At 35.3% G+C, this 20,674-nt stretch overlaps 2 protein-coding genes across 27 annotated transcripts in view; both read right to left on the bottom strand.

The window, feature by feature from the left end:
* Nucleotides 1-7,714, bottom strand: part of smc6 (structural maintenance of chromosomes 6) — a 91,422-nt gene extending 83,708 nt beyond the window's left edge. For 10 of the 13 annotated variants that reach the window (XR_012393195.1, XR_012393196.1, XR_012393194.1 and 7 more), the window contains exons 1-8: nucleotides 7,672-7,714; nucleotides 7,149-7,304; nucleotides 3,999-4,116; nucleotides 2,628-2,733; nucleotides 1,394-1,530; nucleotides 1,245-1,306; nucleotides 205-285; nucleotides 30-131 (exon numbers count right to left, since the gene is read on the bottom strand). Coding sequence is in view for 8 of the 13 variants with exons in the window: in XM_073928075.1 (XP_073784176.1) it covers nucleotides 30-131; nucleotides 205-285; nucleotides 1,245-1,306; nucleotides 1,394-1,530; nucleotides 2,628-2,733; nucleotides 3,999-4,116; nucleotides 7,149-7,304; nucleotides 7,672-7,686 (777 nt within the window). In the remaining 5 variants the exon portion in view is untranslated. Of the gene's footprint in view, nucleotides 1-29; nucleotides 132-204; nucleotides 286-1,244; nucleotides 1,307-1,393; nucleotides 1,531-2,627; nucleotides 2,734-3,998; nucleotides 4,117-7,148; nucleotides 7,305-7,541 lie in introns of all 13 variants that reach the window. The other 3 variants (XM_073928080.1, XM_073928081.1, XM_073928083.1) reach the window with 1 other exon arrangement.
* Nucleotides 7,715-9,336: 1,622 nt separating this feature from the next.
* LOC137488157 (uncharacterized) lies at nucleotides 9,337-18,026 on the bottom strand. Of its 14 annotated transcripts, none has more exons than XM_073928053.1 (12): nucleotides 17,663-18,026; nucleotides 15,568-15,750; nucleotides 15,004-15,438; nucleotides 14,453-14,887; nucleotides 13,902-14,336; nucleotides 13,352-13,783; nucleotides 12,845-13,213; nucleotides 12,477-12,731; nucleotides 12,142-12,342; nucleotides 11,747-11,984; nucleotides 10,836-11,092; nucleotides 9,337-10,752 (listed from the first exon to the last, which is right to left on the bottom strand). In XM_073928053.1, the coding sequence occupies exons 1-12, from the start codon at nucleotides 17,853-17,855 to the stop codon at nucleotides 10,517-10,519; spliced, it is 3,669 nt and encodes a 1,222-aa protein (XP_073784154.1). In that variant the 5' UTR covers nucleotides 17,856-18,026; the 3' UTR covers nucleotides 9,337-10,516. The 14 variants fall into 14 exon arrangements, with proteins under 14 accessions (XP_073784154.1, XP_073784159.1, XP_073784157.1 ...); XM_073928058.1 differs by having other exon boundaries at nucleotides 13,352-13,780; XM_073928056.1 differs by having other exon boundaries at nucleotides 13,902-14,333.
* Between the last annotated feature and the right edge of the window lie 2,648 nt (nucleotides 18,027-20,674).

Below are 20,674 nucleotides of genomic sequence, written 5' to 3'. Positions count from 1 at the left end.
ACTCAAATATAATGAACAAACAGGCTCACCTCCTCTTGTCTTTCCACCTGGTCTCGTGTCACGGCTTTAGTCTGCTTGATGTGAATGTAGTCTCTTTTCATTTGCTCCAGAAGAGTAGCTTTCATGAAAAACTTTAGATAAAGTTAGTCAGTTAACTGTACCGCAATACTACTAGCTATTGATGACGTATGGAAAATAAATCACCCTGTATTTGTCCGCTTCACTTTTCGAATGCAGGAATTGTTTACTCATTTCTTGGTTAAGGACAGACACAGGATTGTCAACCTTTGATTAAATCAGAAACAGAAATAAAGGGAAGTTTTTAAATGGAACTGTAAAAAGAAACAGTTTTCTTCTTTTTTATACATTAATATTTGTGCACAATGCAATTAATAAAGTGATATTATGTATTTTAGTGATTCATTTTATATGCCATATATGAAAAGCCTACTTTAGCGATTTAGCTTTTTTTTTCCATAATATTTTTTATAATTTTCAGTTTGTACACATTGAAATACAACATTTTACAAACATTTTGCAACAATAATAATCTTGTTGCATTTACAAATTATACAAAATATAAGGATATATATATATATATATATATATATATATATATATATATATATATATATATATATATATATATATATATATATATATATATATTTATAATAGAAACTAAAAGCAAACAACAAACAAACAACAAAAAACAATAAATAAAAAAAGAAAAAGAAAAGAAAAAAGTAAAATTGCTCCTCTTTTTGTCATTAATGGTGCGATTTGCATTTTTAAACCTAAATAAAACTTAAGAGCTTTTTTTTATTATTTTGTTAAAGGCATAGTTATCCCAAAAATGTTTAATTCTATCTTAATTTACTCAAACTTGCCTTGTTCCAAAGCAGTTTTAGCATTTTGTTTTGTTGACCACAAAAGATGTTTTGAAGAATGTAAGAAAACTGCAACCCTTGACTTCCATACTTTTTAAATTTTCTACTATGGATGTCAATGGTTCCTGGATTCCAATATTCTTCAAACTATCTTCTATTGTGTTAAACACAAGAAAAAAATTTACTTGTTTGGTGAAAATGATGACAGAATATCAATTTTAGGTGAACTATTCCTTTAGGTTCTGCGCAAAAATCTCCCAAAAAAGTCCACAGATTAAGTCTGGCCTAACCAAAACTTAAAGAACAAGCAAGCTTTAGGTAGAATTTCATAAAAGACGTCACATCGTTTTTCACCTGGATTCCAAAATGGTCCAGTATTGCAGTCAACTCCTCCTTCTTAGTGGAAACCACATGCCCTAAAAATAAATCAAATTGAATGAATGTGTGAACTGGAAAGGAAGTCTTCTTACTGATGTCACCCAGAGAGGAAATGATGCAATTACCTGCTTTATTCTTGATCTTACAAGTCCTGCATCCATCACTTGTGATCCGATGTTCAATGCAGATGCTGTCTCCATAAACATCCCCTTTATAGGGGTCATTTCCTCGGTTTTTTAATTTCACTTTAATGTCTGTAGAACTGGAAATGAACACATCAGAGTGTTTACGAAAAACCATGAACTTGTGAAGATACAGTTGCAGTCAAAATTATTCCCTCTCTTGTGAATGTTTGTTTTCTTTTTCAAATATTTTCCAAATGATGTTTAACCGAGCAAGGAATTTCTCACAGTATTTCCTATAATATTTTTTCTTCTGGAGAAAGTCTTACTTGTTTTGTTTCAGCTAGATTAAAAGCAGATTTCATTTATTTTTCATTTTAAGGTCAATATTACTAGCCCCCTTAAGCAATGTGTTTTTTTGACAGTCTACAGCAGTGAATCCTATAGTGGGGGTCTCCTGGGGGGTCACAGGACAATTAGAGGGGGCTTGATGATTTCCAAAAATCTAATTAATTTGATTAAACTATTAAGAGTTTGCATACTTTATCTACAACATACAGAAAAAAATAGTAACTAAAAGTTACATTAAAAAAACAACATGCAAATAAAATCCATCGGTCTTTCGATTTTTTTTTTTTTTTTTTTTTTGACCCCTTTAGTGATTACATTATTAAAAACACAGCAGACTGATTTTATGGCACAAGGTTTAACTCTGACACATTTACAGCATTCACGTACACACAAAAAAATACATGAACATTGAGGATGGTCTCAAAGTGGCGTTCTTCAAAATTAAATGATGAATAGACTTGGGCCTATTGGTATATGTGCGCCGTTGTGTGCAAGGTTTTTATATTAATAACCACTTCAGAGTCCCTGGCATTAAATTTTGGGGATTTGCGGGCTGAAAAGTTTGGGAACCTCTTTTCTACAGAACAAACCACTGTTATACAACGATTTTCCTAATTATCCTAACCTACCTAATTAACCTAGTTAAGCCTTAAATGTCACTTTAAGCTTTCTTGAAAAATATCTAGTCAAATTTATTTACTGTCATCATGGCAAAGATAAAATAAATCAGTTATTAGAAATGAGTTATTAAAACTGTTGTGTTTAGAAATGAGTTCAACAATTTTTCTTTCTGTTAAACGGAATTATGGGGAAAATATTCAAGAGGGGTAATAATTCTGACTTCAACTAAATATTATTGAATCTTTCTGAATAATAATATACTTACGTCTCTCCATATTTCACAAAACCTTTCAAAGACGTTCCTCTATTAGTTGTAGTTGCTTTTCCACCGAGACCCACTATAAGAGCTGTCAGAATGGCACTTTTCCCAGCTTAAAGCAATGACAAAAAACACAAACATGGAGAAAAGACTCACAATAAAACAACACTGTTAATATATATATATATATATATATATATATATATATATATATATATATATATATATGTATATATATATATATATATATATATATATATATATATATATATATTCACACACACACACACACACACACACACACATATGTATATATGTGTGTGTGTGTGTGTGTGTGTGTATATATATATATATATATGTATGTGTGTATATATATATATATATATATATATATATATATATATATATATATATATATATATATATATATATATGACATTTAAATCAGCGGTTCTCAGAAACATTTATAACAATTAATTGTAATATTTAGTGATAAAAATTACGACATCATACTTTTGAGTATGAGGTACCAGAGGTGCTTATAAGATTCATTCATTCATTTTTTCCTATATTCATCAAGGGTGCCCACAGCGGAATGAACCACCAACTACTCCAGCATATGTTTTACGCAGCCGACACCCTTCCAGCTACCAGCTTCCAGCACGAAGGTCGCTGGTTCGAGCCTCGGCTGGGTCAGTTGGTGTTTCTGTGTGGAGTTTGCATGTTCTCCCTGCGTTCGCGTAGGTTTCCTCCGGGTGCTCCAGTTTCCCCTTCAGTCTAAAGACATGTGCTACAGGTGAATTGGGTAAGCTAAATTGTCCATAATGTATAAGTGTGAATGAGTGTGTATGGATGTTTCCTAGAGATGGGCTGCGGCTGAAAGGGCATCCGCTGCGTAAAAAACCTGCTGGATAAGTTGGCGGTTCATTCTGTTATGGCGACCCTGGATTAATAAAGAGACTAAGCCGAAAAGAAAATGAATGAATGAATCATTTATTTATCCTCCACTTGTTCCTGTTTGAGTGTCTTCTGTTAAACACAAAGGAAGATACACTGAAGAATGTTGTAAAAAAAACAGCCATTGACTTCCATGGTATTTTTATTCTTACTATGAAAGTCAATGGTTGCTTTTATCCAACATTATTCAACTTTCTTACATTTTTATTTATTCAACTGCTATTTCTGTTTAATAGTTCTGATTTTAAAAAGTTATTCATAAAAGTTTACAACAATTTAAGTGTGATTAAATGAGGAGGACATTCTCATTTTGAGTAAACTATCTTTTTTATGATACTTTGAAGTGTTTGGTTTCACACATTCATATATTTACTGTAATAATGTCAATCTTAACTGTTCAGAAATTATGTTGGCTCTTACTTCCATTGTTTCCAACAATGAAGTTGACATTTGCTCCAAATTTTAAAGGTCCAAGCAAATGGTGGCTCATGAAGTTCCTCAAAGTTATACTTTCTATCACACCGATATCTCCGACATTCTGGAAAAGCACATGATGTTACTTGGATCAGACATGCTATAACAATTATTCACTGGCCAGGGTACCCATTTTAAGCCAAGTATAAAATTCCCTGACTTTTACTGACTCAAAAACTAAATTTCCATGACCTACAGCTGAACCCAGAAGTTTACATACACTCTAAAAAAAGGGACATAACCATTTTTTTTTTTTTTTTTTTTTATGTCTGATGGTAAATCATACTAAAAGATATCCATTTTAGGTCCGTTAGGATTACCTAAATCAATTAAATTTGCTAAATGCCACAATAATGAGAGAATTTTTTTGAGAATGTTTTTTAGACAGTCAAAACTTTACACACATTTCCTTGGTATTTTTTTAGCTTTGGTTTTAAACTTTATAACTCTGGTCTGATGTTTTGGGTATCCTTCCACAAGCTTCTCACAAAAGTTTGCAGGAATTTTGACCCATTCCTCCAGACAGAATTGATGTTACTGAATAAGATTTGTTGGCTTTCTTGCTCGCACAACCTTTTTCAACTCTGGCCACAAATTTTCTATAGGATTGAGATCAGGGCTTTGTGATGGCCACTCCAAAACATTCACTCTGTTGTCCTTAAAGCACATGTCAACTAATTTGGCAGTATGCTTAGGGTCATGGTCTGTTTGGAAGACCCATTTGTGGCCAAGTCTTGAGATGTTGCTTCAGTATTTCTACATGATGTTCTTTCTTCATGATGCCATCTATGCTGTGAAGTGGACCAGTCCCTCCTGCAGCCAAACAGCCCCACACAGGGCCGGAGTGGGACTCCTTTTCAGCCCTGGAGTTTCAAGCCTTAGACTGGCCCACCTCAGTTCACGACTGACTATATTAAAATAGGGTCTTTTCCAATTCATTTTCTAATGACACTATCACGTCTTTTTAAGAAAACAGCTGCTTTAGAACTTCAAATGTTCAACAACCTTACAGTTTTATATGTCTTAACAATAAAAATTAAAATAAATAAATAAATAATTACTCATTTGAGGTTAGAACACGGATCGACAGCATCGTAACGCAACGTGCTGACCACTGGAACACAATGGCGCTGTTACGCTTGTGTGGCTGGAATGATAGTTACAGGCTACATTTTGCTCATGTGGCTGCGAGACAATAAATAAGAAGAGTGGAGCTGCGGCAAAATAATGAATAAAAAGAGTGAGGCTATGGTCAAAAAAATAAATAAATAAATAAATAAAACTCTGACTGCTGAGAGTGCAAGCAGCTAGAAACACCGGCCCTCGTGGCCAAAAACGGACCGACCCACCGGGAATTCTCCCGGTCCTCCCGATTAGCCAATCCAGGCCTGGTCCAACAACATGATCCATACTTCACAGTTGGGATGGTGTTCATGGGCTTGTAAGCTTTCCCCTTTGTCCTCCAAATGTAGCACTGATAATTATGGCCAAACAGTTCAATCTTAGCTCCATCAGACCACAGGACATGTCTCCAACAATTTTTCCAGTGTAATTTAGCAAGTTGTAATCTGGCTTTTTTGTTGATTCTGTCTTGTTGATTTTCTCATGTTGTCACACAAGGAAGCAGTGTGTTTGAGGTTTTCCTTAAGTACTGTTCTACAGTTGTGCCTCCAATTAACTCAAATGTTGTCAATCAGCCAATCAGAAGCTTCCAAAAGCTTGACACCATCATCTGAGCTTTTTCAGAGACATAATCATCTTATTGTATGTAAACTTGACTTTCAAGAAAAGTTATAACAATTTCTCAAAAAAAATCTCTTTCAATATTCTGCTATTAAGCATAACAGAAACAAATTTGATAATCCAAACTCACCTAAAAGAGAAAAGGTTTAGTCACATTAACATTCTGACTTTTTAAAAAATGGTTATGTGCCTTTTTATAGTGGATGTAAACTTCTGGTTTAAACTGTATATTGTCTTAATTCAGAAGCCTTTCTTATTTCTAGTTCAAATATCTAACACTTCTTAAATCAAGAAGCAATTTATAGGCAAATATAAAAATAATTGATAACACTTCATAGTAACTACACACTATGAATCATTTATCAAGCATTAGCATATAGTGAATTCATTATCTGTTAAGCATTACCTCTACATTAATAGACGTTAGTAAGCAGTTCATAACAATGCTGTATTTTTGATTTATAAGTACATTTATAATGTGCTTATTAACTGTACTTTCATAATTTGTGACTGATTGATTTTTCATTACTAAATCAAGTATTGCATTATTTACAAACCATTTGTATTTAAGTGTAGCTGGTGTTTTTTTTAAGATCATTCAGAATGAGTTAGTAAATGATTAATAAACTATTTAAATCAACATTTATATATATTTAATTATTCAGGCATATACTAATAGTACCTTATAAGGTAATAAATGCTCCATTAACTCAGGTTCATGCAGTTTTGTGACTTAATCTAAAGTGAGGACTATTTATGCTTTATAAATCCCTTATAAATGACAAATAAAGGCTTAGTATCAAATGAACAATCCATCTTTGCAATCTTATCTAAAAAATTAAATCACTGTAAAGCAGGGGCGATTTTAGGATTTTACTTTAGGTGGGCTACAAATCTGACTCAGTTACACCAGTTCTGTCAGGAGGAATGGGCCAAAATTCCTGCAAACTACTGTGAGAAGCTTGTGGAAGGATACCCAAACATTTGACCAAAGTATACAGTTTAAAAGCAAAGCTAAAAAAAATACCAAGGAAATGTATGTAAACTTGTGACTGTCTAGAAATAAATAAAACATTCTCAAAAAAATAATAAATCCTCTTATTATTGTGGCATTTAGCAAAGGAAAATCATTTAAGTGATCCTAACAGACCTAAAATAGTAAACGTTTAGTATGATTTACCATCAGACATTTAAAAAAATGGTTGTTTATTTTTTTTACAATGTATGTAAACTTCTGGTTTCAACTGTATATAAATATGAGTTTACTTAATTCCATAACCTGTGGGAACCCTGACTGACCATTAATCCACCATTATCCCTATCAGGTTGTGTTTAGGAAGTAATGAAACTGACCGAAGCAGAAAGATGATCTTGAAGGGCTCCATCCTCCTCATCAACATCCTCCTCCTCCAACACATGAGTTTTACCATCAGTCCGAGGGGTCTTCGATGGTTTTACAGCATTGTGAACACCAGATTTCCTCTTATTCATGGCAGAGAGATGTCCAAACTTGAGGGAAAAGACACAGTATTACGAGCTAAAAGCATAACATCACGCATCCAAAGTCTGTCAAACACAATTTCACTACTTAACTCGGCCAGTAACTGATAAAACACGAAAATTAAAGCTCAGATGTTTATATTTAACGTCAGAAATTACTTTAAAAAAGCCACTGAAGCAACGACAGATGCAGAAACACAAAGAGGAACAATAGATAACGTTAGACTAGCGAACAACTAACGTTACCGTCAACTGACATGAAGGAACAGGTGAACAGCCTTTAATAAATGAGATAAAATGGCTCTGGAATGAGGATCACGAGTAAATAGAGCATAAACGGCGTTAAATTAAGTACGAGTATGACTGGTGTACTTACTCCATTCCCCTGCATATGGAAAGTAAACGCAAAATGTTTTGACGACTTCCTGGTGAACAGGCAGCGCGCATATGCAAACCCCACCCATTAAGTGTAAACTACAGTCAGTCACTCAGTCAGTCAGTCAGAGTAAACAAACCAGGTATTTATTTATTTATTTTGTTTATTTTTGCCTTCAGAAATGTAAATACGGAGGACGAAACAAATAAATACCCAAATAAATAATTGAGTAAATGAATCTATAAATTCCTGCATAAATAAAACAAATAAATATGGAATTGCATTTTGCATAAATGCAATTTATTTATTTATTTATTGTTTTATATATGCAGAAATTTGTGGATTTACTTACTCATTTATAAAAAAAAAAAAAAAAAAAAAAAATATGTATATATATATATATATATATATATATATATATATATATATATATATGTGTATGTATATATATATATATATATATATATATATATATATGTATATATATATGTATGTATATATACATATATATATATATATATATATATATATATATATATATATATATATGTATATATGTATATGTATATATATACATATATATATATATTTAAATAAATTGTATGTAATAAATATATATGTATATATATATATACATATATACATACATATATACATATATATATGTATATATGTAAATATGTATGTATATATGTATATATATATGTGTATATATATGTATATATATATATATATATATATATATATATATATATATATATATATATATATATATATATATATATGTGTGTGTGTGTATATATATATATATATATGTATATATGTATATATGTGTGTGTTTCTATCATTAATCCATCATTAAAGGTTCAACCAGAAACACTGGCGAGATTGTAACTTACAGTATATTTACTAAATATTAATGTATGAAACTAATCCAAAACTAAAACATTATTTATAAACTGAATAAAAATCAATTAAATCGAGCTAATTCAGCAGGTTGGTGCCTATAGACCTGCAGAAATAATTGGTAGTGCCTTGGTTACTGCAGTAACAAAGCAGCATGATGTCAAATCAAGTAGGATTTCATTGATTTCATAAACTACACAGCATCCTGATATTGGCAGATTTGGTAGATTTAACTTTAGCAGACAACCATACACTGCATAATCAAAAAAGATATAAAATTTAATACATTGCAAAATAGCATTTAAGACTTTTAAATACTTTTTAAGAGCCTTACATTTCTCTACATTCATTTCTCAACTTTTAATACTTTTTTAAGACCCGGCAGACACCTTGATATACAGTTGAAGTCAAATTTATTAGCCCCCCTGTTTATTTTTTTCCCCATTTTCTGTCTAACGGAGAGCAGATTTTTTTTCCAACACATTTCTAAACATAATAAAACGCATGTGTCAGTTCATTACTTGAGCTGGAACACTTGATTGGCCCCATGCCTGCAGCTGGTCCCATTTTGGGAGTTACACTACTTAGTCGGTTGGGAGTCATCACCTCCGATCTCCAAACCAAAGCCAGCAGGATGGAGCTACAAGGCGTAGCCAGAAGAGTGGTATCCATAGAGAAAAGGGAGCCAAGTGGGGCTTATTCTTTTCTCTAACGCTTATGGATACTGACACTTGGTTTTAACTCAATCTAAGCAGTGACTTTTTATTTTTGGAAAGTGCACCATCTAAATTCTAAAATAAAATTTAAAAATGTATAAAAAATTAACTTTTTTAAGTGCAAAGTTGAACCTATGCTCTGATTAATCACATTTTTTGCACAATAAGTACTTTTTAAGTGCACAGATAAACACAGTTAACATAGAAGTTCTCGTAAATTGAAACTGTGTCAGTCCAGTTTTTGAAGTTGAATTTCAGTTTAGTTCATTTCAGTGTGGTTTAAAAGGCCGAACACTGAAGAGTTAATCTAACGACACACAGCTCCACAAGTCCCAAACCAAGCAAGCCAGTGGCGACAGTGGCGAGGAACAAAACTTCACTGAATGACAAAAGTGAAGGAAAAAAACCTCGAGAGAAACCAGGCTCAGTTGGGCACGACCATTTCTCCTATGGCCAAACATCTTGTGCAGAGCTGCAGTCTAGGCACCGGTGGCTGGACGTCCATCTTAGAGAAGCTGCAGGTGTGAGTAGATCATCTACAGCAGGGGTGTTCAAACTCAGTCCTGGAGGGCTGGTCTCCTGCATAGATTAGCTCTAACTTCCTTCAAAACACTTGCCTGGAAGTTTCTAGAACACCTAGAAAGAGCTTGATTAGCTGGTTCAGGTGTGCTTAATTGGGGTTGGAAGTAAAATATGCAGGACACCAGCTTTCCGGGACCGAGTTTGAGCACCCCTGACCTACAGAGACTCGCAGAGACTCGTCCGCCACTGGGGCTTTAAGCAAGAAATGTATTGTATTTCTTACTTAATCTGAAAAGCATTTTTTAAAGTGCACATATATCCAGAGATAAAACAGAAAGCTGAAAATAAAAAATAGGTGAGGGCTAGGGTCACTAGTTTGAGTCCTGACTAGACCAGGAGGTCTTTCTGTGTGGGACTCGATCCAGCGCCCTTCTATCTGTGAAGCTAACGTTTAGCCATCTTGCAGCCCTGTGCTCTATGCTGTTTTTCTAGCTCAATCTGAAAAGCATTTTTTTAAAAGTGCACAGACATCCAGAGATAAAAAACAAACAATAATAAAACTGAATAATAAAAGTAGGTTAGGGCTAAGGTATGTGATTTGAGTCCCAGGTTTCCAGGAGGCCTTTCTGTGTGGGACTCAAACCAGCAACATTCTTTCAGTGTGCGGCAGCCATCTTGTAGTTCAGTTTATTTTTATTTTCTTAGTTGTATATTACAATGCCTTTTTGCTTTCTGATTACTCTGCTTTTCCTTGTCTTTTTCGTAGGTTCGAGTAACAACAACTGGAGCAGAAAGGATGAGAAGGGCCTGATGCGCCTCGCCCTGGTCACATAACCAATGGCTTCCTCCAGAGGTAGTTTGTAGTACATCATCAGATATGCTACAAACAGTGTTGGCGCGTGACTGACACCATGCTTGCAATGAATAAACAGGACATCTGTGGAAATAAAATCAGAAAGTAAGTCAACACAAAGGTCAAACAAACAGTAAGTGTTAAATGTTTGATAAAAAAGATCTTACTGTCTGGCTTTCTCAGGGCCTCTGCGATGAACTTTCCAGCAGGCCAGAAGTATTTGACGATTCGCATTTGGTCGTATGTTGTAGGCAAGCCACAATATTTGATGTCCATGCCTTCATAATATTCCGGTCCTGTAAGGATCTTTCCTTTTAGTCCTTTCTTCTTTGGTTTTCCCTCCCAGGTCATCTTCGGCGCTGCTGCATTTAGGATATGGGTGACTCCCAATTCCATCAGTTTGCGTCGATTTCTTGCTGTCTCTCTGCACAAGAACACAATTTTGGTTAGTCTTTTACTAAAAAGGTTGTATTGCAAAATCTAGAATTACATATATACAAGAGGAATGCTTGTTTCTGATTGACTGGTTAACATTCTGTGGTCAGAAAACACAAAGCTGAAATAGTTCCAGGCAGGTTTGGACTGAATTACACTTCCAAATCACTATTATCACTATATAGATATTAAAATTGCACAACCAACAATAGACAAAAAATAGGTCAAAACAACATCTAAACAATGTCTTTAAAGGGATAGTGCATCCAAAAGTGAAGATTTACTCACTTTTTACCCACCCTCAAGTGGTTCCAAACCTTAATGACCTGAAAATTTGTAACCACTGACTTCAATAGTAGGAAAATCATACTATGGAGTTTCCAACATTTTTCAAAATATCTCCTTTTGTTGTATTTTTAAAGACAATAATCTTTGAAATAAGTCAAAGGTGAGTAAATGATGACAGAATTTTCATGTTTGGGTGAGCTGTCCCTTTAAGTGTGTATAAACTAATTAATTATTAGAAAATAAATACAGTCCTGAGGTGGAGAGTACTTTTCTAATAACAGTCAGCTATTCTTACTAGATTCCTATTAATACTCCTACATTTTCTTTTATGACATGGTCTGTGCTGTAGACTTACTCATCTCCAATGTAGACGTTGCGCCAGACCTCCGTAAATGGTGACAGGGGCAGTTTACATTTGTTCACGGTGGCTTCTATTTTCAATAACTCTGCAAGCTTTTGAAAGTCGAAAACTTCATTCAGCAGATTTTGAGGAGGCAAACTGCTTGGACCCGGCTGTCCAAGATCATTTCTAGGACTTGTAAGCTTGTAGTAGAATTCAGAAAGTTGATTCATCATCCACTCTTTGGTGAGTCCTTAAAGAGAAAACAAAGAAAACAGACTTAGATTTTTCCTAGAATATAAAAATCAACTGTTGAATGACTTTAAAAACTATATCTTTATCGTTATCTTTACAATTATGTGAATGATTTAAAAGACTTTTCAGTGTAATGCTGCATCTCAATGCTTTACCTGTTGGGCTGTGATCTTCAGGGGTTTCAGGAGAATGATCCACAGCCTCCTCATCGATCACACTGGTGTTCAAAGACCCTGTTGCATCTGGGACACTCAGTCGCTGTGGTGAATTAGATTCGGTCTTTAGCTTTGCTGAGATGTCATGAAGCTTTCTGAAGAATGCACGGATTTTGCTAATCATCCTCACTTTGGTACTTTCTGGGGAAAAAAAGAAGATAAATAATGTTATTAGAAACATCTCTACTTACTTACTCTACTCAATTAGTCTGAATTCATAGCCATAATTGCATCTTACTGTAATATTGAATATCAAATGCTCTGTTGACATTTACCTGTTGGGTTCATGGCATCAGTGATGTTGACATCCATTCTTTCTCTTGGCACAGGTTCCTGTTCAGAACTGCTTGGACCTGGGACACCTTCTGGATCAACCAGATCCAATTCAGCATCTGGGTCAGAAACACTTGTTTGCTCTGTGTTGACTTCATCCGTTGCAATAGCGGGGTCTGACTTAGGCTGTATTGAGAACCTAAAACGCTTTCGGATGAATGCATTAATTTTCCTGAAGAGCTTCGCTTTGGGAAAGCCTGGGGAAAAAATATGATGTTATTTTCAATTACAAAATGTACAAATAGTTATTTAAAAATGACTTGTATGCCATTGCAATATTGCATCTCATAAAGGTTACTGATACATTTACCTGATGGTCGGTCCACCTGAGTGGTTTCAGAAGAACCATTCAAGCCATCCTGGTCAATCCCTCTGCTGTTCTTCACGTCCTCTGTTGAAGGCTCTGCTGGTTCTTTCAGAGGTTTAGAAACCAACACAGACCTCTTCAAGTTGAAGGAAGGGTGAGGTTTGATGAGGTCGATGACATGTAGAGTTTCTCTATACACAGGTTCCTTTTCAGAGCTGCTTGGACCTGGGACACCTTCTGGATCAACCAGATCCAATTCAGCCTCTGGCTCAGAAACACTTGTTTGCTCTGTGTCGACCTCATCCTTTTCAACAGTGGGGTCTGACAGCGGGGTCTGACTGATTTTCCTGATGAGCTTCACTTTGGGAAAGCCTGGGGAAAAATATTATGTTATCTTCAATTACAAATTGCATAAATAGCTAATTAAAACTGACTAGTATGCCATTCTATTCTATTCTATTCGCACCTCATAGCAATATAGCATCTCATGAAGATTATTGATATACTTACCTGTTGGTCTGTCCACCTGTGGGATTTCAGGAGAACCATTCATGCCATCCTGGTCAATCCCTCTGCTGCTCTTCACGTCCTCTGTTGAAGGCTCTGCTGGTTCTTTTATAAGTTTAGAAACCAACACAGACCTCTTTACGTTGAAGGAAGTTTGAGGTTTGACGAGGTCGACATATAAAGCTTCTCTAAATACAGGTTCCTGTTTAGAGCTGCTTGGACCTGGGACACCTTCTGGATCAACCAGATCCAATTCAGCCTCTGCGTCAGAAACACTTGTTTGCTCCACGTCCACCTCATCCATTTCAGAAGCTGATTCATAATCGTTTGCTTCTGAAACACTCATCTCAGCAACTTCTGGATCTGTCTGATGCTGTGCTGAGAACCCATAAATCATTGGGAGGTCTGCTGTTGCCTTCCACATTTCAGGTACTTCTGTAAAAATATTAGAGGTTATGTGTTATCTTCAACCACAGATTGCATATTAGCTTAATTAGAATGACTTGTATGCCATTGCAATATTGTTTCTCATAAAGACCGTTGATATACTTACCTGTTGGTCTGTCCACCTGGGGGATTTCAGGAGAAGCACTGATGCCACCCTGGTCAATCCCACTGCTGCTCTCCACTTCTTCTGTTGAAGGCTCTGCTGGTTCTTTTATAAGTTTAGAAATCAACACAGACCTCTTCAAGTTGATGGAAGTGTGAGGTTTGATGAGGTCGACATAAAGAGTTTCTCTAAACACTGGTTCCTGTTCAGAGCTGCTTGGACCTGGGACACCTTCCGGATCAACCAGATCCAATTCAGCCTCTGGCTCAGGCACACATGATTGCTCCATGTCCACCTCATCCATTTCAGAAGCTGATTCATAATCGTTTGCTTCTGAAACACTTATCATCTCAGCAACATCTGGATCTGTCTGATGCTGTGCTGAGAACCCATAAATCATTGGGAGGTCTGCTGTTGCCTTCCACATTTCAGGTACTTCTGTAAAAATATTAGGAGTTATGTGTTATCTTCAACCACAGATTGCATATTAGCTTAATTAGAATGACTTGTATGCCATTGCAATATTGAATCTCAAAGACTGTTGATATACTTACCTGTTGGTCTGTCCACCTGGGGGATTTCAGGAGAAGCACTGATGCCATCCTGGTCAATCCCACTGCTGCTCTCCACTTCTTCTGTTGAAGGCTCTGCTGGTTCCTTCAGAAGTGTAGAAACCAACACAGACCTCTTCAAGTTGAAGGAAGTGTGAGGTTTGATGAGGTCGACATATAGAGTTTCTCTAAACACAGGCTCCTGTTCAGAACTCCTTGGAACTGGGACACCTTCAGGATCAACCAGATCCAATTCAGCCTCTGGCTCAGGCACACTTGATTGCTCCATGTCGACCTCATCCGTTTCAGAAGCTGATTCATAATCACTTTCCTCTGAAACACTTATAATCTCAGCAACATCTGGATCTGTCTGATGCTGTGCTGAGAACATATAAATCATTGGGAAGTCTGCAGATGTCTTCCACATTTCAGGTTCTTCTGTAAAAATATTAGAGGTTATGTGTTATTTTTAATCACAGTTTGCATATTAGCTTAATTAGAATGACTTGTATGCCATTGCAATATTGAATCTCAAAGACTGTTGATATATTTACCTGTTGGTCTGTCCACCTGGGGGATTTCAGGAGAAGCATTGATGCCATCCTGGTCAATCCCACTGCTGCTCTTTACTTCTTCTGTTGAAGGCTCTGCTGGTTCCTTCAGAAGTGTAGAAACCGGCACAGACCTCTTCAAGTTGAGGGAAGTGTGAGGTTTGATGAGGTCGACATATAGAGTTTCTCTAAACACAGGTTCCTGTTCAGAACTCCTTGGAACTGGGACACCTTCAAGATCAACCAGATCCAATTCAGTTTCTGGCTCGGGAACACATGACTGCTCCATGTCAACCTCATCCATTTCAGAAGCTGATTCATAATCACTTTCCTCTGAAACACTCAGCAATTCAGGATCTGTCTCAGACTGTGCCGTGAACCCAAAAAGCTTTCCAAAGAAGGAGAAGAATTTGCCAATTTTCGTCACTTCTGGAACTTCTGAAAAAAATTATAAGTATGATATGTTATCTCCAACCACATACTGCATAATTAGACTTGATTGTAAGCAATTTCTATTTCTACCATATTGCAATATTGCATCTTAAATGCTCAAATGTTGACATTCACCTGTTGGGTTCCTGGCATCACTGATGTCGACCTCCAGACTTGCTGTACACACAGGCTCCTGTTCAGAACTGCTTGGACTTGGGACACCTTCCGGATCAACCATATCCAATTCAGTTTCTGATGAAGGAACACTTGGAATCGTGTCACACAATTCCTCCGAATCAGTTGGATTATATCCAACCTCTGGAAAACAAAAACAAACATTGACATCTTCAAACACTGTTTAGACATGGATAATCAATATATATAGATTTGCGGGTTCATTTAGTGCACAATTGAACACAACTTATGTCAAGTACATGTATGTATGTATAACATTTAGAGCTGGGCGATTTGCCCTAAAATCTAAATCTTGATTAAATGAACATTTTAACTCAATTACGATTAACGAATGATCATTTTATTTATTTATTTCATGCTTTGCCCTCACAGTTCACTGACAGGTTTTGGACAGTAAATATGCTCATGTTACAAGCGAGAGATTTCTGAATAAAGGGTGCCTTACTTGATTTTAAAATAATTGAAGTAAACACACACTATCTACTATCTATGATTATTTATTGAACAACAACGCTGAACAACTGAAATTAAAACACACATTGCGCCAGCCACTGTCTTCACTGCTACCAAGCCAACTAATCACAAAGCTTGCGCCTAAAGTTGTTGTGGCGTCTAAGTAAATGTTTTTGAAAGGTAAGCCGAACTGTACACGTGCCCTTGGCAGAAGTATAATATCAGAATAATATAATAAGCATAATTCAGCTTTAACAAAGTGAGGTCACATGACTCCACACTCGGAAGGGAAAGTAATAGAAAAAATTGACCTGGAAAAATTGAATCTATTATAGCATCTGAATGTCGATTTCGATTACATTTAGATTAATCGCCCAGCCCTAAAAACAGTCTGTATGTTTGTAGCTTAAAGACTCCCATTATAACTATTTTTGACTGTTTCCACCTCCTCAAACATACAATAAGATTTGAATATCATGAAATAATTAGAATAATATATAATCTTATATATATATATATATAGATAGATAGATAGATAGATAGATAGATAGATAGATAGATAGATAGATAGATAGATAGATAGATAGATAGATAGATAGATAGGTAGATATAATTAAATGAATAAATCATCTGTTTGTGTGTTTACTGAGTTATATAAACTGTTGCATGAATATTATTTGTAATTCAGTCAACTCTATATTACATTGGTTATAACTCTGAAAGTGCTTTAAGAAGTTTAAACAGCATTTAGAAACAGAATCAAATGTTTCCAATCACATTCAGCATTTACATTATTCTACAATATTGGAGTCAGTTCAATGTAAATTCTACATTAGTTGTATGTACCCGAAATTAAAGAAAACCTTTTAGTTATTTTGAAAATATTTCCACTGTTTTCAATGATAAATACATTCTACAGCTGCAACACACTCCACAAACTATAACAAAAGCTAAATAAACAAGAAAATGTAATAGAAACGGCAAATTAAACAGTCTTGAAACAGTATCACAATAAGTAGGTGAACTGTTTATATCATGATTGGTATAAAATGAGCATCTCAGTCATTGCCATTAAAGCTGGATTATAGCTTGACATTTTGTGCCAAGTCAAGAGAGAATTACAAATTAAATACCATTTATCTGCTGAACACAAAAGAAAATATGTCGAAGAAAGCTGTAATCACTGACCTCCACAGTTGGAAAAACAAATACTATGATTACAATTTTTCACCTTTCTTCAATTTATCTTCTTTTGTGTTCAAATGAAACAAACTCAAACCTTTGACGGTGAGTAAATAGAAAGTACATTTAAACTTTAAGGTAAACTATCCACAAGTATTGTGTTGTCAGAGAGGGTAAATGTTTAAAACTTAACCAGTTAGTAATAGTATCCACAAAGCCAAAGCAATCAGCATTGTAATTACAAAGAAAGCTGTGAAAGCACTGGTAAACATGTCTCTGTTGTCCTACATTTCTGCAGTGTGTTGGTCAATCATAATAAAAGTTTCGTATTTTCAGAAAACAGATCATTTCAGTGAAAACATTTGAGATATCTTTTGTCACTTGAAAGAAAGTTAGTTACCTGTTGAGTTGTTGTCTTCTGTGGGTTCAGGAGAGGCATTCATGCCACCCTGATCCTCACAAGTGTAGTTGGAAACTTCAACATCCATGTTCATATCTATAATTAGCGATTCAACATGAACTGTGAATGGAGTTTCTGAAGAGTGATGTAATTCGTCGTCGACGAAAGCCATATTTCTCTGTTTGCTCGCCATAGCGTCTACCGTCTAGCACTAATATCGATTACTAACTGTACTGAACGGCTATCTCGAAATGAACTGAAGAAATTCTTTTTGCCCGAGCATCATTCTAACGTTCCACAGTTGCCATAGCAATCGAACGCGTGTTTGAGCAGCGCTCAGCGATTCCGCCATTTTGGATCCATTGGCTCTTAGCAGCTGCTTTGTTTTTATTTTTCTATTGAAAAGGTGCATTAAAGTTGAAATACAACCAGAAAGACGCCAGTAAGACACTTCAAAAGACTAGCGATAATCTGCACTTTTTTTAACAGTTTATAGAGTTAATTTGTAATATAATAAACATTGTTTTCATGAAATTCTGTACTTTAAAAGTTTACGGTCGAGCATACAAGTTATATTTGCATATTTATTTATTATTTTATTAATGCACGAATTTATAGACTTATTTTCTCATTTATTTGCATATTTCTTTATTATTTTTATTTATGCAGGAATTTATGGATTTATTTACTCATTTATTCATATACTTGCATATTTATTTATTGTTCTTGGGGGTTTCGTATTATCCATATTATGATGCTTACAAATGCAATTATATAATATGTGGACTTATAAACATTGTAAATAGTCTTTTTGTATTATTATTATTATTATTTTATAGGCCTATAAAGCTTATATATTTAATAACGCACGTGAAAATAACCTTTACAATAATAATGATATTACAATGGCAATAGTTAGTTTTTACGCAAGTAAACTTTTGAACAACCAAGCGTGCAGATCACGTGACGCGCGCTCTTAATTGACGTAGTAACCAAGTGTGCCGCAAGCCTGCGTTTGAGTGAAGGTCTCGGCCGTTAGATCGCCCCCTGGGGGCTGGCTGCAGTACAAGTCATAAAGCCCGCCTCCTCCGTGTTAATGAAGGAGACTTGAGCCCAAATAAAAAAATTAATTACACTTGCAATAAAATGTCCCGAAAGATGGTTCTGGTCGATTAAGGCACTGATTATTGTGCTGAAATAGGTGCAGATCCTCATTTTTGTAAACAGTTTGTTTTTAGCAGTAATTTAATGCTGGGCGTGTCATCGTGATTGACAGCTGTGATTGACAGTTTCTCAAAGCAGTGCGTCTGAGCTTCGGCAGAAGACTGAAGTGTTATTACTCGATTTCTGTGATATTTTACTATGACAAAATGAGTTCAGCAGTAAACTACAGTTTCTGACATACATGATCTGGTGGAACACTGTTTATTCGCTAAGGTCAGAGCTTTTTCGGGCTTTATTAGTTTGCTAATACACGCCTAGCCACCCAGATAGCAAAATACACTGGGGCCAGTTCTTGCCTGCCGGAGACTTACCCCTCAGACTGACTACCTCTGCTGGACCTACTCCGGATGCCTGGACTCACTGCCCGATTCCAGCCTGAGTCAATTGAGCCAGATGCGGCGGCCGAGCGAGCAGGCGCTGCCGCATGCGAGCCGGAATCAGCCCGCGACGCCGCGACTAGGTTATGCGCTGATGCCCGGAGCTGGCGCGATTGAATCTTCATTATATAAAACCCTCACATTTGTTAACGTTATTACACCCATTTTTGTTGATATAACAACAAACGCATGCTACTATGTGAACGCAAAGTGTATCACTGAGTTTAACCTTTGAATAAAGATGCAAACAGCATAGCAATTATTTAATAAAGGACAAAATAAATAACAATAAACCTGTATCGATTGCACAAGTATTAAATAATAATAATAATAAATACGAAAATGACAATAAAACTGCACAATAAAATAAACCCATTTAAGTAGGCTACGGGGTATACAGGAGATCGTTAGCAGTAATTCTCTTTGTGTTTAAATAATAATCTCCACGTTGATCTCCTGTAAGGTTATTTGAACTTGCTTTACAGGACGTCTCTGCATTTTAAGTTTTGGCATGTTATTAAGTAATCTACTGAATTTGCTGTTATAAATCATTATAAGGTTCTTGAAATCGAATCTTATATAACCTAATAGAGCTGTAAATGTTAGATATTATTTATTTACATCATTTACTGTTGGCGTTTTATTTGAACACTCCAGCTAACATTAAAAAGAATGTAAATTCCTCGTTGCCAGATATAATGAAGGCATCGAATAAACCAAATGAAAACGGAGGCAAAAAAATTAAATAAATAAACAATTCAAGCGAAAATGAATAAACAATATACTAGTGATGTTACAGCAGATAGACGTTGTATTAATAGTGCAAAGTTTTTTTGCACAAATTGACAAATTGCAGGGTTGGGATGTGTAAATATCCTGTTGATATTTAGTAATCTTGCTGTATTTATCTTCTAAACGCACGATTGTTCCCGCATGGTAAATCGTTATGGTGTGTAGGCTATATTTTGGGTTCTGTTGATGGCTAATTAAAAATAAAAACCTTTCTAAAAATGTATGTGTTGTTTATATGTTATTGTTCATATTTTACAAGTGTTATTTCTACCCCTATGAAGATAACAAATACCAACAACAAATATAACAATAAGAGAATATATTATTTGTGCTCATATTCAGGCTAGAGTGTATAAAAGATCGTTTATTTCTGCAGTCCACCATGTATTGCTATTATTAAAGTTTAACAGCTTACATCACACCGTTTTTAAACCGTATATTATTGTGTTTTTTTAATGTAAGTGCTTCTATTTACATCAGTGAGCGTTTGTTATAGTGCAGACACCGGCAGTCGAGTGAGAAGTTCGGGGGGCGTGGTTGATTTTACATAAAGCGTTTGGTTGGAAGCTCGACTCCGCTCATTATCGCGGCTCCTCCTCTGGCTCCATCAGACAGTCCT

The sequence above is a fragment of the Danio rerio genome, chromosome 17 (assembly GCF_049306965.1).
Source record: "Danio rerio strain Tuebingen ecotype United States chromosome 17, GRCz12tu, whole genome shotgun sequence".
NCBI lineage: Eukaryota > Metazoa > Chordata > Actinopteri > Cypriniformes > Danionidae > Danio > Danio rerio.
This window is presented reverse-complemented; position numbering and strand designations above follow the sequence as displayed.